Genomic DNA, 14,793 nt, shown 5'->3' on the forward strand with positions numbered 1-14,793 from the left:
ATACCGGTCCGGTCTCTGGGTCCCAAAAAATATGGTGACCGGTCCCCGGTCCGGTCCACATTAAAAAATAAAATTAAATTTGTCTAATAAATTAATACCGGTCCGGTCCAAACCCGGAAAAACCGGACCTAAAGGGTTCCGGTCCGGGTCCCCTTCTAACCGGTCCGAACCGCGATCTTGGGATATGTAGTTATCCGGTCCGCGGGTTCATCCGGTCCGGTCCGGTTTTGAACCGGTGAACACCCCTAGGCCCAGGACTTGAAGATGGCGTAAACTATAAGACTCCTAAGCTCAAGGAGTTGGGGCCAACTGGGCCTAGTCATCTTCAAGTTTTTGAAGTTGTGGTTTCTTGTGCATAACCTATTTTGTTCCACACAGAGCACAGTAAGACCCTGTTTTTTTTAACTTAATTTCAGTTCTAAAAAGTTCAGTTTAATTTCATTCAGTTCAGTGAAATTGCTCTATTTAAACATTGATATTATTATTCATATTTTATATTCTTATTGTTATCATTATTATATTAATTTATTTACTATTGTTATTATTATATAATTTTTTTTAAATATTTATTATATTACTATTATATTATTATTTTATTTATATTTATTGTATTTATGTATTATATAAATTTTTTTAATATTTATTGTATTTATGTATTATTATATTATTATGATTAAAATACTTAACCAAATAAGGTAAGATTTGCAAGATATTTTTGGGTACACCGCACACCCTAGCCAATAAGATGATTAGAATTACCCACCCTCTCCATAAATAATAAAACAAAATCTAAGTGGAATGTGATTAAAGGCTTATCATTGGTTAGGGTGTACGATAATCTTGTACACCCGGTGTACCCAAGAATAAGAATATCTTAGAAACGTGAAATCAAGATAAATTAACTGAATGAACTATGATTCTACTTTGTTGAAAGGGAAATGTTACTTGTGTCTAATTAACCCTCTTAGCCCAAATTGAAGGCACAAGGGAAATGTTTCAAGTATTTGTCATTTTCAGTCATCTTTTGTCACTTCTTGATCCATCTCTGCTAACGCCGGCACTGCAATGGCAATGATGCGCAACAGTCAGTACAGTACTACTACGTACTTCTGGAAAGAAAACTTTTACATGTTATAAGCTTAACTCAAAATGCAAACCTGTGGTTTCTGTTTTAGGCTTTTGTGTACTTCGGAGATTTCGTACATAGAGCGCAAACTCAAATCTCCGCTTCTCTTTCTTCTTCAGACATTCAAAGTAAGTCCAGCCTTCAGTTTGTACATTATGTCTAAAATGGACAGCAACCTTGTCGTCATCTCCGATTTCCAGGAACTCCACGCTATGAAAATTTGGAGTGAATCTTTCTTTTTCGGTGTCAAGATACCTGAAAAAAACACACATCATCCAAATGATTGATCACATAGAAGTAGGCCAAGGAAGAAGGAAAGCTGATAGCAAAAAAATTCGATCTCACATTTCGATTTCTTCTTTCACAATCTTGGTTGTTTTCTTGTCTGATGAATTTAGACTGAATTCTAAGTAATCATTCCAATCAAATTCGGTCTTGTGGTTGATAAGATTTTTGGCAGCTATATCCACGTTTGGATATATGATTTCCTGCTGCTTACCGATACTGCGAACATTTGAGAATGTGGTGCTCCAGACATCAATCCTTTTGACCTCCAGCTACACAAATCACAACGATATCACATTATGTACTCGATCGCAGTAAGAAAGATCGTTCTATGACGACAAGAATCAGTATTGGTTCGTTATATGATGTTAACGCGATCATGAGCCACAATGTTCTGTTCTTTCCGGCTTAATTTCAGCTCAATTCAGTTCAGTTTCGCTTAATTCAATTCAGCCCAGTCCAACTCAGCTCCATTTAGTTCAGTTCAGTTCAACTCTTTTCAACCGAAAAGCCGGAGTTACCTTCTCGGTTCCTCTGTCTTAGAAGTCAGTTATAACAAGGTTCATAGATCCCGTCATTATGTCAAGGAAAATGGTGAGACCTATGAACCTTGTTCCCAGATACATGAACCTGCTGCATGCTAAAGGAATCTCACTTCGGAAAAAAAAAAAGAAACAAAAGTAGCATAAACCAAGTAAATAACTAACCAATTTGTCGTCAATGACACAAAGGTCGCCAACATCAAAGGGGTGAACGACGTAGACAAAGATGAGTCCTTGAAACAAACTTTTGCAAGTGTCTCCAAATACAAAGGTGGCCGCTAATAATGGTGATGCAATGAGGACGAGTACATTTGTCGAGGCCAATCGAGTAAGAAGTAGCCACAGTATGAAAGTCACACCAAATATTAATCCACTTATAACATTGTTCAAGCATTTCATCACCTCCCTTTCACTGATAAGTGTATTTGCCAGAAACCGACATCTGCTGTGTGACCTTTCCTGTTCATTAGCAATTTATTTTGTTAATTACAGCTCATAAGAATTGTTTATCTAACTCGATTTAACCAGAATCTACTATTAATTACGCTTCATTACCGACTCTACTTTTTTGAAATAACAGTGTTCTAAACTACTAATACTGTACTACATCTTGACGCAATTTTCATTCTGGGTCATTCGGAAACAGCCTCTTTGTGTTGTCAATACAAGGGTAAGGCTGCGTACATCTGACTCCCTTAACCAGAGAAAAATCAACAAAACGTAAAGACTAGGATCCATTCTTGATCCAGGTCTATTAATTCATAATACGATAATAAGCAGAACTGCAGAAGGTATAAAATGTACGAAAAGAAAGCAGCTGAATTACCATCCATGTTTTAACTTTCTGGAAAGTTATATCTTCAGAGGTACGCACATCAGGAAGAAGTTCAAGAAGCAGTTTCCAATCGTCTGTTGAATAGGATCTACCGTCGAAAATAATCTCTTCCAATTTTCCTACAATTCCCCTGTACCCAACAAATTATATAAGAATGAAATGTTACAAATAAACAGCAAAACAAAATTACATAAGCATTATCAATTTATCATCTACTAAACGATATTTTCTTACTCGTCATTCTGTCCAGGATTATCGCCTTGTAAATGATGGAGGTCACCAGCAATACTCTCCTTCGACAAAGCGTATTGAGCTGATAAAAATTGTTGAGCTGCCTGTTGTACTTGATATGTGGATGCCTCTCTACCAGTATAGTTTATTAACTTAGCCCTGACAATTTTCCTGTCAAAAGACGAGTATATCTCGCCGTCTGAATTACTAGCCAAATGGACCCAATCCACCTTTCTCTTGGGGCAAGAAAAGGCACAGCGGATTCTGTGTTCTAAATCATACCGCGGCATTTCAATAACCTTATGAAAGTGGGTGTAGCTGAGCAAAACAAGGAAATACAAGTGTTTCCCAATATCCGAGAGTTTAGAATGTAACCTGTCGTAAACAGTACGAGCCTCCCAAAACAACACTATGCAAGATTTGATCAACCAAAGAAAGGAGCATATCAAGATACTAACCAAAGTCCATTTACCGATTTCCAATATTCTCTTGTTCTCCGATGTTTTATCTAGATGGTGGCCGAAATATAACACCCATATTAGCAGTAGCATCAGCAAACTCAGGATGGTGACAATGTTTCCCATTATACCAATCGCAACATACACTACATATTTTTTCTTAAACGCACCCTTTCGTAAGTCTTCACAGCAGACGACTGATACCATTTTAGTAAGTTTTTTACCAATCACTGAATTTTCTGCGAAAACTTTCTCTAACGACCATACAAGCATTCGAGTTAACAATGTAATCAAGTTATAGCCTATGAGGATATAGAGAGCTACTTCAACCCACTTCTGAATGTAAATGCCAAGTATTTTGCCCCGCTTAAAAGTGGGGACGCTATTCATAACTACGACATTAGCCCACAAGAATAGAAGACAACCAAATATCTCAGAAGCTGCATCCAGGAGAATAAAACTGCTTTCATCGTCACAGACATTTACTTTTCCAATCACATAAACTATCAAGAGGCTAACGATTTGGCTCATGAGATATATTCCGATTAATGTACAGATTATCTTAATCCAGTTAACTATTGGCAGCCCTATGATCGTTACAAGTTTTAAACTCGTAACATTCTTAGCAATTACGACATAAAACACTCCGATTTCAAGCAAAAGCAATATCACAGCGACAAATATACAGCATCCTAAAAGGAACTTAAGAAGGAAGTTTTTCTTCAAGTCTTTGTCTTTGATGAAGAGTTGATTCAATCTTACGACTACAAATGCGGCCACTAACAATGGGAGAAACGCGACTGTAACAACTGTAATACAAGCATATACCACTGGTGCTAAACATAAGTAGAACAAGCAACGAAACAGATAACAAAAGAGCTTGGAGATCGAAACATAGCCTGTTAAAAATGCGCGGCATTTAGCCTGCACGGATGAATTGGTTGTAGGTTCTTCAGTACTAGAAACCGGCTTTTCGACTCTTACAGTAACAGAATTTGTAACTGTATTTTGTGAAGGTGGGATTTCAGGTTGATTTTCCGGGAAAATGTCGTCAACCTCCATCTCTCTTTCTACAGTCTGTAAGTTGGCCATATTTTCAAAGGCCTAAAGCTTACAATCCAAAGGTATGATGTTGAAGACCGTGTTTATGAAAGAAATTGGCAACCGGTCAAACATCGAAAAACAATTAAAAGGTGAAAATAAAAGTAGGTTGTGAGAGATCTTAAGTAAAGACCGCGTTAACAAGATTTATATATAAGACCTCCTCGGTTCCAATTTCCCACTTGGCACGTGATCAGACTTTATAATAATACGGAGTAGCATCTTAGTATGAGCTAGCTAAATAAGTTGTACTCTACGTATAAAAAAAAAGACTGGAATTTGATATTGATAGTAGATTAGTAGTAGTCATACCTAACTTGGTAGACATCCAGACATTTCATTTTAGACGAAACAACATGATTTCTTTCATAAAATAGCCGAATCAGACACTTAGCTTGAATACGCGCTTGTTTTGGATACTTCTAGCCAAGACCCAGCAACGTAGCACGAACTACGGAGTAGTATATAAAAGAAAGACTGACTTGGTGATTACTGGAGCAGCCTCTGAATTTAAAACATGGAAAAAGTGAGCACATCACCCGATAAACATAAGACTTTGAGATGCATATGAAAGTCAACTGGATTATGTAGAAAAAACTGATAAAAAAAAAAGGATTAACAGGATGCATACAAAAAAATGGCATGTGCAATTACCTAAAGGATTCCAGTCTTACACAGGGGTTTATGATAAACATATTTGATACACCGAATATTGTTACTATTGGGCGTAAACCGTCAAAATATACCGACTCATGTATTAATGCTTTTGTCACGAAAATTGAATTACCACCTAATTAAATATTCGATGTATTGGGGTTAGAGCTGATCAAGTGCGGGTCGGACCATTTGGCCCAGCCCGTTCGGCCCGCTAAAATAGTGGGCTTGGACAAGAAAAAAAAAATAAAAAAAATGGCTAACAGTAAGAAAACTAAGCCCGCTAGAATAAATGGGCTTAGGCCGGACATGGCTAACGGATCAAAAGCTGGCTTGGGCCTACAGACGAAAGCCGAGTAAGTGTAACGATTATTCAGGTCTTAGGGCTTGGGCCGTTTATTAAGCTACATATAAACATGAACAATTACTTGGCACTCGTCTATAGGCACCCTTGTAACCCAAAATGTTTAGTAATGATTCACACTTAGAGCATGTACAATAGAGAGGATGAAGTCTCCTCTTAACACTCTCTCTCATCTAAGAGGAGCTCCTCTCTATTGTAGAGAATGCATAGAACATCCTCTTAGAAGGAGGATGTTCTCTACTTACTCTAAAATTAGAGGATTTTGAACATTGGCCCTTGTGCCAACAATCCAATCATATTTTTTCATTTTTAATATTTCCATTTTATTTTTTCATTTTAATAGAAGTTAAAATATTATTAAAATGGTAGGGAATGAATAAGAGGATCCTCTCTATTGTGAACAAAAATTATAAGAAGAGGATGAACATGGTGGAAATGTATGTGGGCCATAGAAAAAATAATGTGTCAAAAAATAAAAGGGTAAATGAAAAATTAAGAGGATGATAATGTACTCTCTATTGTACATGCTCTTAATACTATTTGCACCGAAGGAGCTATGGCTAAACACTTTTATCGTAAATAAGCATTATCTTAAAACAGTTCTTTAATCAAACTTCTACAATCAAATTTATTTAACCCCTAAGACCTGAATGAGACACCGAACCGAATACGCCATATCCAAAATGACCCATAACAACACCCTTGAAACAAACTTAATACCTGATATAACCCGACCAGACGCAAAATAAGTACTGATCTGAACAAACTAAACCTCAATGACCTGGTTGTTAAGTGTAGCCATATCTTTCAGTTGTGCGAAAATTCATTTTAGGAAGTGTTTATAATCACCCCCTTTTTATAGCTTACACTTTTAAGAAGCCCAACCGTGTCTTGTGCACCATTTCTCCGTCATCCCCTAGTAAAAAAATCTTCCATTTCTGCAATACAGTAATAAGCAAACTCAAGAATTACTCTGGCAGAGAAATTTAGCTCAGTATATAAACAAGCTTAATCAGAATGCAAACCCGAAGTGTTCGCCTTGGATTCTACTCGTTTCAGAAGTTTCTGTACATGTATAGCTAACTTAAATCTCCGTTTCTCCTTCTTTTTCAGGCATTCAAAGTACGTCCAACCTTCGGTTGTTTTCAATAACTTATGTTTGACATGAACAACAATTTTGGCTTTATCTCCCATTTCTAGAATCTCCACACTCCGAAATTTCGGAGTGAATTTGTCTTTCGCGTCATCAAGATACCTATAAAACAAAAACAATACGAGTAGTTGATAAAAGACTGATCATTCAGTTAATTGTGAATCAAGAAGCAATCAGTGATAAGTGATAAATTGACCTTACCCGACCTGAAATGTGTGACAGACCCGAAATGACCCAACCCAAACTGACCCGACCCGTATCCGACCCGAGTGACCCGTTTTGCCAGGTCTAGACTGATAAGTGATAACAACGAAAGGCTCACCTTTCAATTATTTTTTTCAAAGGCTCTGTTATGTTGGCTTCCGGCAAACATAAGAATTCGATGTTATCATCCCAATCGAAAATAGTCTCGTGGTTGATAACATTCTTTTCGGCTAACACCGAATTTGGATATATAACTTGATGTTGTTTACCGAGAGTGCGAACCTTTGAAAAAGTAGTGCTCCAAACACCAATTCTCTTAACTTCCAGCTACACAAATCACAGGAATATCACATTAAGTATCCAACCCGACTAATTTTCAACAAAAGCGAAAAAATAAAATAAACATAACTAACCAGTTTTTCATCAATGATACATAGGTCACCAACGTCAAAGGGGTGAACAACATATACAAAGATGAGGCCTTGAAACAAACTCTTAGCTGTGTCCCCAAATATAAATGTAACCGCCAACACTGGTGATGCTATGAGGACGAATACCTTTGTTGAAGCCAACCCGGTGAGAAGTAGCCACGTTATGATGGTCACGACAATTATAAGCCAACTTATGACTTGGTTCAAGCATTTCACCATCTCATGTTCACTAATAAGCGTATCTACAAGAAATATACATCTGCTGTGTGCTCTTTCCTGAACATCATATACAATTTTAGTTGTCAACTAGTTATACTGTTAATAGCAATATATACTAATAATCCGTAGGAAGTTAATAAAATGACTTACCATAAATGTTTTAACTTTATCCAAAGTTATATCTTCTTCAGTAGTCACACCAGGAAGTAGTTTAAGAAGCATTTTCCAATCATCATCGAAATTAGTATCACCTTCAACTTGCACGACCTTCTTCAATACTTCTCTGCACTTCCTGTTGTCCCAAACAAATTAAAGAAAGAGATATTACACATGATATCATGACAGAAAAGTTTGTTACGCATTATCATCTGTATAAACCCTAGTTAGGTATATCTTTATTTACAGCTGCCAAAAAAAAAAAAAAAATAGTTCGTTGGACAAAGGAAAGTTTCTTACGCATTATCTACTCCTGAATCATCGACTTGTAAATGATCGAGATCCCCAAGAGTAGTCTCTTTGGACAATGCATATTGAGCAGTCAACAACCGTTGAGCTGCCGTTTTTAGGTCATATATGGATGACCGTGGATAATTTATCAATTCTTCCCGGACACTTTTTCTGTTCAGCATCAGGTCTTCCTCGTTCTCGTTATTATTAACCGAAAGGACCCATAATGCTTTACTTTCATTAGGTTGTGTCAGTTTAACAAGCCTATACCGCTCAAAATTACAGTGATATTTTCCAGTAATTTTGTTAGATTCAACGCCATCAACGGTTTTGCGATAGTGGGTGCAAGTGAGCATAATAAGGAAGTAAAGCAACTCCCCTATACCCATAATCTTAGAATGTAATCTGTCATACATGTAAGCCTCCCAATACAAGAGTATGCAGGATTTGATCAACCAAAGAAACGAGCATAGTAAAACACTAACAATAGTCCAAGTACCAAATTCCAAATTCTTCTTATCCTCAGGTGTTTCGTCTAGACGGCTGACGAAATACACAACCCATGTAATTAGGAGCATCACCATGCTTAGAAGGGAGATGATGCACCTCTTGATACAAAAGGCAATATAGACTACATATTTTTTGTTAAAGGCCTTTCCCAATTCCTTACCCCAATATAATCGCATTGCATTATTCGATTTTATATCACTCCTTACATCACCTTCATTGGCTGTATAAATTTCCAGTAGCGACCACACAAGTGCATGAATTAAGAATGTAATGATATTATAACCTATGATGAGAAAGAGAGATACCTCAATCCAATTATGAGTGTAAATTCCAGCTATTTTACTCTGCTTAAAAGTGGGGACCCTACGCATGACCAATAACTCTGCCCACAAGAACAGGAGACAACCAATGATCTCAGACATTGCTTCTGACAGAATAAGTTTCGACTCAGATTTCTCCAAAATTAGTTGTGTTGATAGAAAATCCAGAACGTACGATACAGCTTGGCTCAGACCGAAAATACCAACTAATTTACAAATTATATGAAACCACTTAGTTAACGGCAACCCTATGATCATTACATGTTTTACCCATGGAACATTCTTCACAATTGGATAATAAAACACGGAGATCACCATCAAAGACCATAACAAATATGACATCATAAATAAGCACAAAAACTTCTTAGTTAGCAATCGTTTTTCCAAGTTTTTACTACTGCCGATGAGTTCAAACAATCGTAAAACTACAATTGAAACGAAGAACAGGGGCAGCATGACAACAGTGATTACTGGCATGAAAGCAATTAACACAAGTGACATACATACTAAAACGAAATCACTACGTGATAAAGCACGGAGCAGAGATATAGACAAGCTTATATTAGCTAGCCCAGATATTATATGAGTTAATTGTTTCCTATTTGAAACTGGGTTTTCGGTGTTTTCAGGGGAAGAATCTGTATCTATAATATTTTGTGGAGGAGGTTGTCTTCCTGGGGAAATCGAGTCACCCTCCCCTTTTATTTCGAGAGAGACTATGTCGCTAGCCATATTTTTGGAAGCCTAGAGCTAACAATTGTGAGTTATGATGATGATGATCATGAGCGTGTATCGAGGGTTTTGCAGAGGTTGGATTTCAGATTTTTTTTTTACTCTGGAAACGGAAAAGAAACAAAAAAGGAGGAAGAAATGGGAATTTGAGTTCTCCAAAGAACTTGGGGTGTTATATAGGAGAAGAAATCAGGAGTTGTACGAGAACAATGATCTATAGAAGCATAGTAAGATTACATTATTGTAGTTGAAGTTGTTTAATGTTTCTTTTTATATTCTTACTCTATGTATCTTCTTCTTCATCACTCTTCATATATTTCATGTTTCCATGAAGCCATGCTCATCTTTGAGCTTTCATGTTTCTCGCTATCCACTTTCCGTTCCATTTACTTTTCCTTTCGTTGTTTGTCGGACTTTTCTACGTGGTACCTGGTATGTTTTTTGAATTCTACCTGATATCTCTCGTTTTTTTAGAAATATAAACTGACACCTCAACAGTCAAATTTCGTAAAGAAAATAAATTTACAATCAAACGATAATTCCTAAAATTATTCCAAAAAATTCCAAAAAAATCAATAAAAGTGCATAAACAAATAAAAGAGATGGATTAGAGCATTAGGGTACTTCAAGTTTAGGGCGTATCAGTGACGCTTTTAAAAAATGGAAGGAGGGTAACACGCAGAAAAAGACTTCCTTTATTTGTCTTTTAATCTTCTCACTCTATAAATCTTCATCTTCCTCACGACGTAGTTAACAGTAAGATTACGTTATTGTAGTTGAAGTTGTCCATAAAAAGCACCAAACAAGAACAAAAACATGAATACTTTTTCTTTATTTATTCTCACTCAATGAATCTTCTTCTTCCTTACTCTTCATACGTTTCATGTTTCCATGAATCCGTGTACATCTCTGAGCTTTCATGTTTCACACTATCCACTTTCCTTTCAGTTACCATTTTTTTTTACTCCCTCTGGGTCAGTCATTTCCTCACCACGTAGTTAACGGTAAGGTTGTCTTCCTGGGGAAATCGAGTCACCCTCCCCTTTTATTTCGAGAGACTCTATGTTGCTAGCCATATTTTTGGAAGCCTAGAGCTAACAATTGTGAGTTATGATGATTATGAGCGTGTATCGAGGGTTTGAGCAAAAGAAAGAAACAGAAAGAAAATTAAAGAAGGGAAAAGGAGGAATTGAGCTCCAGTTTCCAGTCATTAGCTACCATATATAATGAGATATGAAAATATAACGTCAAATTGTAATACTCGTATTTTATTAAGAATAGATCTAAGACGCAACATGGTGAACATGAACACAGAACACCTAATGAGCAGTAGGGTAATGTTGCTATTAAAGAATAGCTACCTACGTTTTTTCGAGTAAAGAAAGACTGACTTAACTATAATCAATCAATTATGCAAATCTAACAGTTCTATTCTAGACAGATTAATCTCTATACGGAAAATGCACACAGTGTCCTTGAGGTTTGATATTTTACCCGAAATACCCAATTTTTTGATCTGGAAAACTTTAAGAGACCATAACTCGTGATTATAAATTTATGATTGACAATGTCGACACACAACCGAGGACCAAGGCTCCTTTGGTGTAAATGCGATTAAAAGTCACCAACAGTTTTATACTAATCAACTTAATTAAACATGTAAAAGTCAACTAGCACCCTCACCATCATACACTTTGCTTAATCCATATATATGTAATTATACAGAATATTTATGTTATTCGCAGTTAAGAGTAATGTCGTTAGGATCGAGTGTGGGGTCTTAAGATTGTTCCTGAGTTTATATTCAAGAACCCTCTAGCTACGCTGGTACGCCACCGACTTCAGTAGTATAAAAGAAAGACTATATCTTGGCCTCTTGGATACAATCTCACTTTTACACTTAGCCCGTTAGCCGACGCCTTTGAGGCAGCATAGGGTAATGTTGCAGATGTTGATGGAGAAAGAATGACTTTATTTTGGAGTTAAGAATGACTTGTTTTTGGAGTAAAGAATGACTATTTTGAAGTAAAGAAAGACTAACTTAATTATATCAGTCACGCAAAACTAACATTATTTATTCCACATAGGTAATATCTAAAAGTCAACTAGCTCCATCATCCACCTATTGTCAATTGGTTTGGAAAGAATTCTTGGTCTAAAATATGCTATGAGAGTCGGGAAGTAGTACTATACTTTTTCTCGTTTGAGACGGTTGTATATATAGAGTAATATTATAAAACGAATCCAATTTCTTAGGTATTATAGGAATGATCTATATTTCCTTCAGTTTCACAATAGCGACCCATATAACGATATTAAATGAGACCGGCTAGGGGAAGCACAAATTTATGAAACAACCTTGGAAAAAATAACAGGAATCACATACACAATGACAGAAACAGGAATTACTGGGCACAAATGCTGTAAAAAAATGACTTACAGTTGGATGACCTGTGAAAATTTAATCTCACTTCTTTGTAACCCAGCTGGTCAAATTATACTTCAATGTAGATGCATACATCATCATCTTCCCGTCATCAGAAGGCTCTTCCAAACCACCGTCATCTTTATCTAAAACTTCTATCTTCATAATATCAAACTAGTAAAGTGTTTGGTTCAACTTTCACAGTAATGACAGCTTTTTCTCGAACCTGGGTCAAGTTCTTTAGTCTTAAAACCGCTAATCATTTTGGAATGTATAAGATGTGTGTGCCATCAAGACCGGGATAATCATTTTGGAATGTATAAGATGCATCTTGAAAACTAGGCCAACATTCAACAATTGTTATTCCACCAAACTCAGTACCAACCAATATTATCAGTAACATGCACGAAGCACATCACCATTCCACAATTAAATTGAGCTACTACCATTTCAGAACTCTCATTCGAATTATAAACAAAGACCAACTATCAAATTTATTTGGAGCAGCGAAATATAATTTATCCGCCAAATTCTTTTCGTACTCAAACCCAAATTGGTATATGTGAATGAAGAATAGTTTATCTCTTAACATCTCATCGTAACTCCCACTCTCATAATACACATGCTCATTACGCCTAACCACATCATTCTCACCGAAGTCATTCACATTCTCAATCACCATTTCCTCGCCCATGAAATCACCCTTATCCTCAAGGGTGGAGCTAGAAGGAAACTGATGTCTTACCACTCTTAGAATATAACATATACCTATGACATTACATTGGCAAATTGCTTTTGTAGCCCATGATCCAGCTATCTCACCGTAAAGTTTTTACAAAAATTAGCAGGTATCAGATCCGAATACCTTGATGTGGTGTGCGTTGACACCTCCGACAAAATTTGGAGTAAACCAAACCCACTGAAACCAAATTAGCATGCTACTCCATGTGCTTTGCAGAGTACTTTTATGTGGGTACAAGAATGTTGCACAAACATGTCGGATGCTCATCAAATTCCATTCTAACTGGAGTACATAATGTCATTCTAACGGTATCTATACGAGAAGTACTCCTTTGGAATGAAGGGAGCTGCATTGTATTATCTCGTATTTCTTGAAAAGCCAATCTAACACATAATTTAGTCCAACTGTGTACCTCCTTAGGGCTTATTAGCGATTGATGGAGGTAATTTATGACGCTCCTGAGCACGCTCAATGCCATCAAAGAACCATAAATAAATTTATGTCAATACAAGGCAATTTGCAAGACATCAATTTCATACCAATTTTTAAACAAATTCATGGGATGAACTTTGTTTTGCACAATAACAGACATGGGGTTTACCCGGAAATATAGCCATATAATATAGCCAAGTAATGCAATAGGACCATTATCAACAAGTGCTTTGTACAACGAGTCAGCCATTGAAACCAAGGTATAATTCTCGGAAAGATGATCGGTTTGAAAAAAAAAAACTCCTAGCCAGTATACGAGTCAGACATGGTGTTTACCTGAAACCAGGTATTTCATCAAACACCTTCTGGGCGTCTGGTACTTGGCCATCTTCTGCATCAAACATCTTCACGAAAAGTTACTTCGCCAAAACAGTGGATTACTACAAGAATTTGGTAGGGGAATTTCATCGAACACTTGGTGTTCAAGAGAGACAAGATGATCGAACTTCAAAGCAGTGAGATAATTCCTCGCCAATTTACGCATGTCAATTGTCAGGTATCCCTTGCAAACTCGTTCGTTATACCAAGTTTGTAATGGCGGCGGTTAGCTTCTGCATTTGCGCTGAGACGACCAAATTGTCGGAAAATGTATGCGGTGTCCTTTGACGTTTGACATTTTGTTGGAAATACTTAATTTTTTGATCCGGAAATTTTTATGAGGTCATAACTCGTGTTTAAAAGCTCAGGAAAGGGATGATTTTTTTTGTTTCAAATTGATCAGCATTCCGAGAACTACGAATTGAAAAAAAATTGTCAAGTTTGGAATTCGTGACCAAGAGATATGGTCATCAAAGTTTGTTCCGTAAAAAAATTGACATACAAAAACTCCTAGCCACGAGATCCAAATATGATAAATTTTTTTTTTTCAAATCGTAATTCTCGGAAAGATGATCGATTTGAAAAAAAAAAAGGTATAATTTTCTGAACTCGTAATCACGAGTTATGCCCTCTTAAAGTTTTCCAGATAAAAAAATGGTTATTTCAGGCAAAGTCTCAAACCTCAGAGATACCGCTTGCATTTTCCGTTAATCAATTTTTTTTTTTTTTTTTGACAAATGTGTACTAGTTTTATATATATAATAAAGTTCGAGTACAAACGAAGCCGTTACAAAACCAACCGAGGGCCAGAAAAGACCCCTAAACTACTAGAAACACAACTAACATAACTACTATTACAAACCGAATTAACAAGAACACAAAGACGACGCTTTTTAAACGGGGGATGGAAATGGCTATCAAAATGGATTGTGTTTTCTTCTTTTCTCTTAAAACTCGTAACCTTCTCCACAGCTCCAAACCTGCAAAAAACAGATGAACCCCTATCCGTCAGCAAAGACTTACCCTTTACCTTTGCGCGAACCCAGGTTGAACATTGCCGGCTAATAGTCTTCGTCTCAAATCTGCTACAAGCCCTATTTGAATGTGTCTTCATGGCTGTGAAAATAAACATGCTTTGACATGGCGCGGGGATAGAGTTGGTGTTCCCAGGCTGGTCCAAAATGGCGCCTTCAATCATTGAAAT

General features: G+C 36.7%; 2 protein-coding genes across 2 annotated transcripts; both read right to left on the reverse strand.

Moving 5' to 3' along the window:
- Positions 1-788: 788 nt before the first annotated feature.
- LOC141621051 (mechanosensitive ion channel protein 10-like) lies at positions 789-5,074 on the reverse strand. Its single transcript, XM_074437769.1, has 6 exons — positions 3,023-5,074; positions 2,780-2,918; positions 2,119-2,412; positions 1,472-1,683; positions 1,158-1,381; positions 789-1,060 (listed from the first exon to the last, which is right to left on the reverse strand). Exons 1-6 carry the CDS (start codon positions 4,567-4,569, stop codon positions 1,014-1,016), a joined length of 2,463 nt encoding a protein of 820 aa, XP_074293870.1. The 5' UTR covers positions 4,570-5,074; the 3' UTR covers positions 789-1,013.
- A 1,115-nt stretch (positions 5,075-6,189) lies between these two features.
- On the reverse strand, positions 6,190-10,168 carry LOC141619405 (mechanosensitive ion channel protein 10-like). The gene is made up of 6 exons (XM_074436421.1): positions 8,060-10,168; positions 7,754-7,895; positions 7,367-7,660; positions 7,072-7,280; positions 6,622-6,851; positions 6,190-6,534 (listed from the first exon to the last, which is right to left on the reverse strand). The coding sequence occupies exons 1-6, from the start codon at positions 9,610-9,612 to the stop codon at positions 6,506-6,508; spliced, it is 2,457 nt and encodes an 818-aa protein (XP_074292522.1). The 5' UTR covers positions 9,613-10,168; the 3' UTR covers positions 6,190-6,505.
- Positions 10,169-14,793: the final 4,625 nt, after the last annotated feature.

This window comes from Silene latifolia, chromosome X (genome assembly GCF_048544455.1).
Source record: "Silene latifolia isolate original U9 population chromosome X, ASM4854445v1, whole genome shotgun sequence".
Classification (NCBI taxonomy): Eukaryota; Viridiplantae; Streptophyta; class Magnoliopsida; order Caryophyllales; family Caryophyllaceae; genus Silene; species Silene latifolia.

Excerpts from the sequence above, each read along its gene's own strand:
- LOC141621051 (XM_074437769.1), bottom strand. The coding sequence starts at position 4,569 with ATGGCCAACTTACAGACTGTAGAAAGAGAGATGGAGGTTGACGACATT. Across the intron at positions 2,413-2,779 it reads AGAAAGTTAAAACATGGATG|GAAAGGTCACACAGCAGATG; the intron begins GTAATTCAGCTG and ends GCTAATGAACAG. Across the intron at positions 1,382-1,471 it reads GTGAAAGAAGAAATCGAAAT|GTATCTTGACACCGAAAAAG; the intron begins GTGAGATCGAAT and ends TGTTTTTTTCAG.
- LOC141619405 (XM_074436421.1), bottom strand. The coding sequence starts at position 9,612 with ATGGCTAGCGACATAGTCTCTCTCGAAATAAAAGGGGAGGGTGACTCG. Across the intron at positions 6,852-7,071 it reads TTGAAAAAAATAATTGAAAG|GTATCTTGATGACGCGAAAG; the intron begins GTGAGCCTTTCG and ends TTTGTTTTATAG. Across the intron at positions 6,535-6,621 it reads ATCCAAGGCGAACACTTCGG|AAATGGAAGATTTTTTTACT; the intron begins GTTTGCATTCTG and ends ACTGTATTGCAG.